The 9,320-nt window shown below is 46.5% G+C and overlaps 2 protein-coding genes across 3 annotated transcripts; one reads left to right on the plus strand and one right to left on the minus strand.

The window, feature by feature from the left end:
* Positions 1–467: 467 nt before the first annotated feature.
* On the minus strand, positions 468–6,889 carry TMEM38A (transmembrane protein 38A). Of its 2 annotated transcripts, XM_015886520.2 has the most exons (7): positions 6,657–6,769; positions 5,134–5,212; positions 4,644–4,800; positions 3,965–4,149; positions 3,296–3,383; positions 3,063–3,180; positions 468–2,544 (listed from the first exon to the last, which is right to left on the minus strand). In XM_015886520.2, exons 3-7 carry the CDS (start codon positions 4,787–4,789, stop codon positions 2,326–2,328), a joined length of 756 nt encoding a protein of 251 aa, XP_015742006.1. In that variant the 5' UTR covers positions 4,790–4,800; positions 5,134–5,212; positions 6,657–6,769; the 3' UTR covers positions 468–2,325. The 2 variants fall into 2 exon arrangements, with proteins under 2 accessions (XP_015742006.1, XP_015742005.1); XM_015886519.2 differs by lacking the exon at positions 5,134–5,212 and having other exon boundaries at positions 6,657–6,889.
* Positions 6,890–6,987: 98 nt separating this feature from the next.
* On the plus strand, positions 6,988–9,239 carry SMIM7 (small integral membrane protein 7). The gene is made up of 5 exons (XM_015886521.2): positions 6,988–7,126; positions 7,210–7,251; positions 7,339–7,391; positions 7,625–7,715; positions 8,502–9,239. Exons 1-5 carry the CDS (start codon positions 7,101–7,103, stop codon positions 8,515–8,517), a joined length of 228 nt encoding a protein of 75 aa, XP_015742007.1. The 5' UTR covers positions 6,988–7,100; the 3' UTR covers positions 8,518–9,239.
* Positions 9,240–9,320: the final 81 nt, after the last annotated feature.

Below are 9,320 nucleotides of genomic sequence, written 5' to 3' on the forward strand. Positions count from 1 at the left end.
CTGCCTACTTCTTAAGCGTGTCCAGGTCACATTCATTCAAAGTATTTTTGGTGGGTTTTTGTGTTTGTTTCTTTTTTTGATTGTTTTAAATACAGAAACTCCATATAAATAAGCTCAATCTGTGTTTGTGTGCAGGTATATGCGTACCTGTCCCAAGTGGATGACCTTCATCTTTTAGTCACAAAAGGCAGAGTCAACAGATAGAAAACATTCCCCTTAGGCCTTCATAAGTTAGTTTCTTTATATCCCTTAAGCTACTTGGGCAACAAGAGCAATGGATATTTTACCATATGCTTCTAATTGTAACATGCTTAGACATACTTGAAGGACACATCAAAGTCCAACTAGAATCCCTTTATCCTTCGGTCAAGGAGACTTCAACAAGATGAAGGAATGTGTGACTTCTAAGACCGGCAAGAGTAAAAGAAACACACATCAGTTCCTCAAATGCCACTGGACAATTGAAGTCACTTCACAATTTTTATTTTATTAAGGGCATTTATAAAACAAATCTCTCCTTGAATCAGACATCTCGTAAACCATTCTTTATAGTCTCGTGCATAACAGTGATACACCAGGTTTCTGTAGACCAGTATTTGAAAAACCAGCCTGTTGTCAGATAGAAGCTGTTTTCTGCTTGAGGGGAACTCACAAAGTTAAGGCACTTTCAGAACCCAAACCCACAAATCATTTGACTTCTTTTACTGGCTTTTATCTGTTTGTATACAGGAATTCGTTTTTACAGAATTAACATCAGAGTTTCAGTTCTGGAATAGGGACACCAAAATAAAAACCCAACAAAAACAACCAACCAACCAAGCAATGACTGTTCTTAAATCCGTCAATTTTTATTCCCCCTTGCAAGGTGACAGCAGCGAGCCCTATTGCTAGGGATGGTGACCAGCTGCTTAACTGAAAGCCCAGTACTACACCCCTAAGCGTACTTTTAGCACTGCAGTGATCCCAACCATGAGTGATAAAACAACCACCCCAGACTGAGTTAAGGTCTCCAGGGCACAATCCTTAAGATGACACTTTTAAGAACACAATCAGTTACAGGAACAGCTTCAAACTAATCTAAAAAGCCAGTATTCATTAAGCAGAACGTGAGCAAGCTGACTGACTGCTCCCTGAGCCATGCAAGTCATTTCACATTCTCCCTCCCTCATTGGGCACAGATCAGTAGTTTGGCACAAAGGGACCTACAAAGGAAACTGTGTTTCTTAAGCTGGGGTTCTCTTACTAATCCATTAAAGTACTTTTAATCAGCTGGTGTGAAATCTATTTCTTCAACCTTTCTATAAGAATGTAAGAAATGTTTCCTCCTGCATACAGGAAGTGTTCAGGCTGTCCACGAGCACACCAAAATCACTGCTTCAAGCACAGCTTAGGCCCATACTTAGAAGTATCCAATTCTCCCACTATAAAGATGCAAAGATTTAAAAAGCAGTTTCAGGTCCATTAATTAGGTGCCCTAACAATTATAAATAAATAGTAATAAATACTTATTTACACTCACCTTGTTATATCCCACATGATTACAAACAAACCAAAACCATGCTTCTTTCCCAAGTATAGACAGTCAGGTTTGAGGTGAGGGACACAATTGCAGCAACACTACAAAACAGTTTAAAATAATAACAGTACCAATAGACAGCATTTAAGAGCATTTTACAGCTTCAAAGGTCTTGCAAACAAAGTTGAAATTAAGAAAGTGACCATTCATTAAGAATCAGAGTGAACTTGGATGAGAAAAATGTAATTTCAGAGTAGAATTTGGCCAGGACACCAGAGCTGATGTCCCTGTTAGATATAGATTGTCATGTTATTTGGAGACACAGTAGATGCAGGAGCTGGGAAAAATAGATCAGGGTCATAACAGTCCATTTAATTTCCTTGAGCATGATATCCAATTTCCACATTGATTGTGTCTAAACAGTTTGTTGTTCTGGTAGACATCAAAAAAGGTCAATAAAAACTCATAGGAACAGTTGTGGGAGCACAAACCATTACTTCATTCATAAATAAACCCAGTGAAAGATGATGCATCATAATTGCTGGCAGTTGGGAACTGGCGCTCACTTATCAACCTGGCACAAATCTATAAATCCCTGAAAATACGATCAGAATAGAGAGATAGAGACCAACAAGCAAGGAGCAGCACAGAGAGCACGACTGAAATTCAGGGAATTGTCTGGCAGTGTCTTCACTTCCACCTCTCCTCTAAAGTCTGTGAGAGGACTGGAGGATAAAGGAGGCCACAGGTGGTTCTGAGACACAGCTCTGGAGGAATTTTCTTGGCCTGTTTACTGTTTGGTTGCTTGTTTATTCAGCTTTTTTTGCTTTTCGTTTCCTTGTGCCTTCATTTAACTCCTCTTTTGACTTCACAGGAGGAGGTGGCTGATAGGAAGCTTCATGGCAGTGCCCGTGCTGATTATGATGGCTAGTGTGTCCACTAGAAACAGAGCCAAAGAAAACTGGGCAGATGAAGCCTTCCACTGGAGCAAAAGGTGAGGCGTGAGAATGAGTTGCCGTCATGAAAACCTGCCATGCAACAGTGGACAGAGTTAAAGACCACATACACCATCTATAAAGGACTAACTTGTAAAGAACATCCTACTTAGCAACAGGGACTGTTGCTATGTAACTCAAGACAGGATCTACCACACCGCATATTACATGGAGAATTTAGCCTGTAATTTCCTGAGCACATCTTTCCTGGTATGTACAGCCAGTGCCTTCCAAAGTGGCTTAATAAGGTTATCAAATCTAGATGGAAAAATTAGTTCTAGTATCTAATTCTGCAGAGTATTTCATTCTCAGCACTAACTTTCCTGAAAATAACACTTTCAGGTTTTCATTTCATTGTGAAGTAAATAATGCAAGAATTCTGCATGGGCAAACACTGGCACCTACAAAGAAAGTTAGGGCCCATATCACCAGAACACACTGAACAAGAAAGGAAGGAGCATTCCAGAGTCAGTGTTTCAATTTAAACAGGCCTCTTAATCTACACCCTGTACCGTTGATTGGTACTGTTGATTGATCTGCTGTAAACTTACCTTGCAAACTATCATAAACATGGTGAAAAAGAAGATGAGGTTGGCTTCAGAGACAGGGAGCCAATGAGTTTGTTGCAAAGTGAAAAGAACTGTGCCATACAGACTGGCTTTTGTAGGGCTAGAAGAGAAATAAAGAACTTATCTAGAAGGTTTGTATACTTTGTGTCCAGTCCTAAATGGTTCTTTACATTTCATTTTCAGTCTGACATAGAACATACAGGTTAGGTACTTACAAAGACATATGAAGAATTTCATTTGTTTCTGGCTTCCAGACCCCACGCAGCAGTTGCTCAAAGTTAGACATCAAGGCAACACCAGAACCTGTGGAACAGTAAAAGCAAACAGCTAAAACAACCACACCAGAAGAGAGCCCTGCTGACTCCTCTGGATCCCCAAAGGATAAGCACAATATAATGGGAAGGTTTGTGATGTTCATCCCAAAATTAAAATAAAGTTACTCTAAAACAACAGAACAGGCAAATGCTTCCTAGAGTTTCATAGTCTTTCCCAATGCTGGACAAAGGCATTTGCCTCTGTTCTATCTACTGATGTACAAATGCTTACTCCAATTACAAAACGAAGGGAAAACTGACTGGACTGTTTTAACACTGAAAGAACTTCTGAAAAAGATACAGGCAAGGACAGAGAGAGTAGAACACAGGAGATGATAAAGAATAACTGAACTCTGCACCCATAAGTGACTCCCAGTTCTTCATCTCTCCGATGACTCAGTTGACAGCCATTCTGTGAGTATGAACTAATCCATGCTCTAAGGAATGTGATTAATTGGGGCCAGCTGAACACATCCACTATCTAGTCTGGTCAGCACTGAATGATGTGGTGACCTTAGGCTTCACTTGCACCCCACACTGGTAGGTACATTGGAGTATCCCATGTGTCACCTTTGACCCATCCGGTAGCCATCATAATGAACCAGCCGTGGTGGTATTGGTGATGAGCATGGTGGACCCCGGCTGCAATTTTGCGAACTCTGACCACCTCCTTCATGGCCACAAAGATGAGCTTCACAGGCAGAAAGCTAACACACTTGTAGAAGAGATTCATGGGGCAGAAGAATATCAAATACCTGGAACAAAACCACAAAGAGCTCAAGGACCCATTTGTTTATCCTGACCTGAGATTTATAGAGAAGATAAAGAGCACTGTGTAGTTAGCCTAAGTCATGTCAGAGAGAAGGAAATGCTGATTCTGTCACCTAAAAGCACCCAAAATGAGAATGTCCCCAGTGTGTGCCTTCCTTCTGCTGTGTGCTGTCAGTGCAGCACACGCTGATTTTGCGGTTTGGCCACAGTTCAGCTGTGGCAGCTATGAATAGAACCGTCCTGCAGCAGGGTTGGCTCCCACTCCTATTACCAACACATTAGACAGCTGGTCAGAGAAACTGCAGACTTGAGTCTTTTGTATCTCTAGATCTGACTGCTTCATTGCACCCCTGCTTTCCCCAGTGGATCCAAACAAGACAACATATGTGTGTCCCACAAACAGAATACCTTCCTTCATGCAAGGAGGACTTGTGCACAGCCAGCAGTACCTAGTGCTTGGTAGCTAAGAGGAACTCACCAGACTGCCGTGGCCAGGATGACACTGGAGTTGTTACTGAAGTAATGAATAGGTGACTCTCCAAGCAGCAGATCAGCGAGGATGTAACTTCCAAAGCAGTGGAGCATGGCACAAAGCCAGGAGGCAAAAGGACTCTTGCGAGACATCTCCACAGCTCCTGCGAGTAAATTCTGAGTGAGAAGATGCATTTACCAAAGAGCTAAGAAAGAAACTTGCTTTCAGTGTGCTCCAGCAGGAAATAAGTCAAAGAAAAGTGCTTGTCAAATAAAATGCCAAAACGCACCCTCTGCAAAGCCTAAATAAGTATCAGATATAGGCGAGACACGGTTCGTGCTCACAGCGTGCAGGCCCCCAGAAGGTTCATATGAATGGAGCCATCAGAAGTTTAGCTCCTGCATTTGCTGCTCCTACTGCAATCAGAAAGAATAATTTTGCCCTCAAAGTCAATACTTTTTTTTTTGCAGTCTTAAAACGAAATGCATACTAGTACCATTCTCTCCATTGCTTCAACCTAGGTGCCCTCTAGAATTCATGAGCAATCTGTTCAGCTCTTTCAGTCATAAGATAACCTGTAAAAATAGAACAGTAATTCTTAATCTTTATATGAATGAAGGGAATTTGAGGATTCTTCAGTGCTACTGTGGTGGTTTGCAAATAGCCTCCAAGCTCAGAAAATTCAACTAGGCATTTAAGTGGTGTTATTATTTGGGAATACACTATGGTTTCTTCCACAGCCTCCCATTGCCTGGGGGTTTTGTTTGCTCTTTGATTCCTCTCCCATTTTCACCCCCTTTTGTGTTTCTTGGAGGAAGTCTCACATGAACATCAGTTCTGTCAGATTGTTTCATCTCCTTAAACTGCCACCAGAGTCCTTTGTGATACCAAACTCTGCTACTTATGCCAATAACGGGCAGATAAACAACACTGCAATGTTACATCCACATTGCTGACAGTCATCCACCTTGAACAGCAGTAAGTGAGCTAAAACCAGGGCTGCTGATACCATTCCATCCCCAGCAATGTCTGAACCAGCTGAAGGTGGAAGCAAGGCAGCTGCAACAGCCGTGATGTGAAGCTCATCTATAGGAACCCAAAGGTTAGCTTGAGGAGGAAAGTTAGTGATGTTTTTCTTTGGCTCCATTAAGTCTCGCTGTCTTCCAAGGAGGAAAGGGGACGTTACCACTCTGACCCTCATCTGCTGTATGGGAGCCAGCTGAGAAGCACGCCACAGCCTTATGCAGTCTGAAGGGATTACAGGCTGACATGTTTGGAAGAGAAAATACCTTCACAGGGGTTGGCTGTTACCGCCCGGCTCAGAACTTAATGCTGGAAGACAGCTGTAAGGGATCAGGCCTCGAAAACCCGGCACTCCTGTTTACCAGGAGCTGAAATAGAACAGTATGCTGCTGCTTGTACAGCACAGAAACCTGACAACTGGGGGACTCCAAAACATGGCAAAGCGGCTGGTTTTGCCTCGTCTAAAGGACAGTGACACTGAATCTGATCAACACGGAGTACAGAGAGCTGACAGCCGTGTGAATGCGGCGGGGAAGGCAGCGTTCTGTGCGGACCGGGGCACGGTCAGACGGCAGAGCTGGAGGCACGGAGAGCCCGGGGCTACGAGCAATGACAGCGGGGACGGACAGGGAACACAAGCGGAGGGTTCAACTGCGGCCTCCCTGTATATAAATAGGAGAGCGGCCACAGAAATAGAGCGGGCGACAACTGGACAGAAACGGAACGGCGGGTGAGGGCAGAGCAGCGGCAACGGGATATCGGCACGGGGCGGTCAGAACACAGCCCGGGGCAGAACACAGCCCGGGGCAGAACACAGCCTGGGGCAGAACACAACCCGGGTCAGAACACAACCCGGGTCAGAACACAACACAGCCCGGGGCAGAACGCAGCCCGGGGCAGAACGCAGCCCGGGTCGGAAGGCTCAAGCTGTGTCAGCTCCGAGGGGTCCCCCCACCCCCCGCCCGGCTCTCGGCCGTCCCCGCGCCCCGCACTGACCTGGCTCGTACTTGAGGTAGAGGACGGACACGATGAAATAAGCCGCGTCGAACAGCGGGAAGACGGGCACCGAAGCGAAGGCGGCCGCCAGCTCGCCCAGCTGCAGGGCCCCGGGCAGCTCCATGGCGTTACAGCTCCGCTCCGCTCCCCGCTGCCGTCCCCGCTCCCCTCTCCCCGCCCCCGCTCGGTTGCCCCGCCCCGAGGGCTGTCCCGGGGCGCGGCCTCGCCGCTAACGGACAGCTCCGATTATCGGCTCCGGTTACCGGCCCCGCTCGGTGCTGCGCTCTCCCCCCGCCGTGCAGCCGCTGTCGGGACTCGAAGCCGCCCCGGTCTCGATGCGGCGCTTCGGGGGCGGCGGTGGGCGGTGCGCATCGGGACCGCGCATGCGCAGCTCCATCCAGCACAGCGCCCGCCCGTTCCGCTTCCGGCGCCCGCTCCGCCGCCATGCTGGGGGATCTGCTGCTCTGCGGGTACGGGACGGGCCCGGGGCGGGGGGGGCTGCGGGGCCCGGCCGCACGTGACGCGCTGTGTCTGTGTCTCTGTCTCTCCTCAGGACGCTGCTGGTGAACGCCGGCGCCGTGCTGAACTTCAGACTGTGAGCGGGGATCGGGACGGGGGTGGGAAGGGCGTGGGAACGTCGGGCCTGGCGCTGCCCGCGGTAACGGCGCTTCTCTGCCCGCAGGAGGAGAAGAGACACGGAGGGATTCGGCGACGGGGCGAGGGAGCCCAGCACCGGTAACGGCCCCAGGGGGGAGGGGAGGGGAGGGAGCGAGCGGCGAGGAGAGGAGTCAGGGCGGTGCCACGTGTCGGGCCGATGTACCGCGGGGCGGCTTTGACGTTTAAATCCATGTTATTTTGTTCTGACTCGTTTTGTATGGTTACATCCCTTGTAGTTCCCAGTTAGAGCTGAAATGCGACTTGCTGCTTCGCTGGGTGTTATTTCACATCTTTCTCCTCTTGGCTTTTAGGTGACAATATCAGGGAGTTCTTGCTGAGCCTCCGCTATTTCCGAATCTTCATTGCCTTGTGGAACGTCTTCATGATGTTCTGCATGATTGTGTAAGTACAGCCGGGCAGCACCTGCCATCTGTGGGGCTGAAGCCACATAATGTTGGTTTTTTCTTGTATTTCTCTCCCAACTCCTTTCAGGGGAGATTCAGGCTGAACATTAGGAAATATTACTTCTCAGAAGGGGTAGTCAGGCATTGCAATGCACTGCCCAGGGAGGTGGTGGAGTCACCGACCATGGGAGTGTTCAAGAAACATTTGGATGTTGTGTTGATGAATATGATTTAGCCGGGAAGTATTGGGAATGGTTGGACTAGATGATCTTCTAGGTCTTTTCCAACCTTGATAATTCTGTGATTCTGTGATTCCTCACACTCTGTTGTTCCATAAATTACTCTCTCATTTTGCTCATCTGCTTTGATCGTCCAACAAATAGTGGCTGACCTCATTTTTTGCCTATATGGGCACCTGTACTGCATGAGAGCCTCTCTGACAACATGGCATCATTTTAGGCTTGGGTATGATATAATTCAATTCAGCATCTGCAAAATCAACACAGTATAAACTTCAGGATGATTTTCATTTGGGGAGGGAAATAATGCCAGATAATAAAAACTAATAATGAGCCATGAGAATAGGCTCTAGATACTCTGCGTTGTACTTGGGATAGGCAGGCTGGCAAAATTCCTGTTTTCTTTTTGCTGCTGTAGCCCTTCAGTCTGATGCATGGCAGAGCAAAACCAATTACAGCAGTGCGGCAGCATCGTGAGCTGCAGTGCTGGTGTGGCCGCTTTGCTGTACGTCTCTCATCTGCTCTCTCTGTGTTTTGTCCACCAGGTTATTTGGATCTTGAAAGTCATCTACAAACGTGTCTGGTAACTTGGAAGAGACTCTTTGGTTGCAAACATAACTTTTCTATCAAGTAAAAGATTATAATGCTTTCCAAACACAGCCCTGGGATGGTGGTGGGTCCTTCAGTACGAGCTCCAAAGGACAACACAGCACACAGCCACCCCATTGCCAGCTGCATAATGGGTGTGTGGATCTGCAGGGCAGGGAGCCGTCCAGCCCCTGAACCAAAGGCTTGAAAGCAAAATTCATTCAACTTCACTGGGAGAGAAAAACAAACAAAAAACCCCACAACTTTAAATGGTGTTGCTCAACGTTTGGTGCCTGATGTGCAGTGGGTTGAAGGCCACAGCCGTGCAGCTCTGCGTCGTCAGTTGCTCCCATCTCCTGCTGTGTCTGCTGTCTCCATGCTGTGCGTCACATGGGAGTCAAGCTTCATTAGTGGGAAGTTGAGTAAAATATTGATGTAACTTAGGGGGAAAATAACAGTCATTTTCCCTCATTATTCCATTTCTCTTTGGGAAAGTAGATATGGGCGTCCCAAAAGAGGATTTTCACTTTTTTTCCCCAACAAATTCATTTGTAGATACAAATTTTAAGATAAGGGTGGGTTTTTTTTTTCCTAAGTAAGGGACTTTGAACAGAAAAATATCTGTAATCCTCTGCAAGTTTTGGAATCATTTTGGATTTGGTTGAATAAAGAAGTTCTATTTAAGGGTAAAAGTCCATCTGATGTTGTGTTCGTTCTGGTAAGAAATTAATTCAGTATTGGTGGGGTTTGATGGATTTTGATTAGTCTTGTAACCA

The sequence above is a fragment of the Coturnix japonica genome, chromosome 28, assembly GCF_001577835.2.
Source record: "Coturnix japonica isolate 7356 chromosome 28, Coturnix japonica 2.1, whole genome shotgun sequence".
In the NCBI taxonomy this organism is placed as follows: Eukaryota; Metazoa; Chordata; class Aves; order Galliformes; family Phasianidae; genus Coturnix; species Coturnix japonica.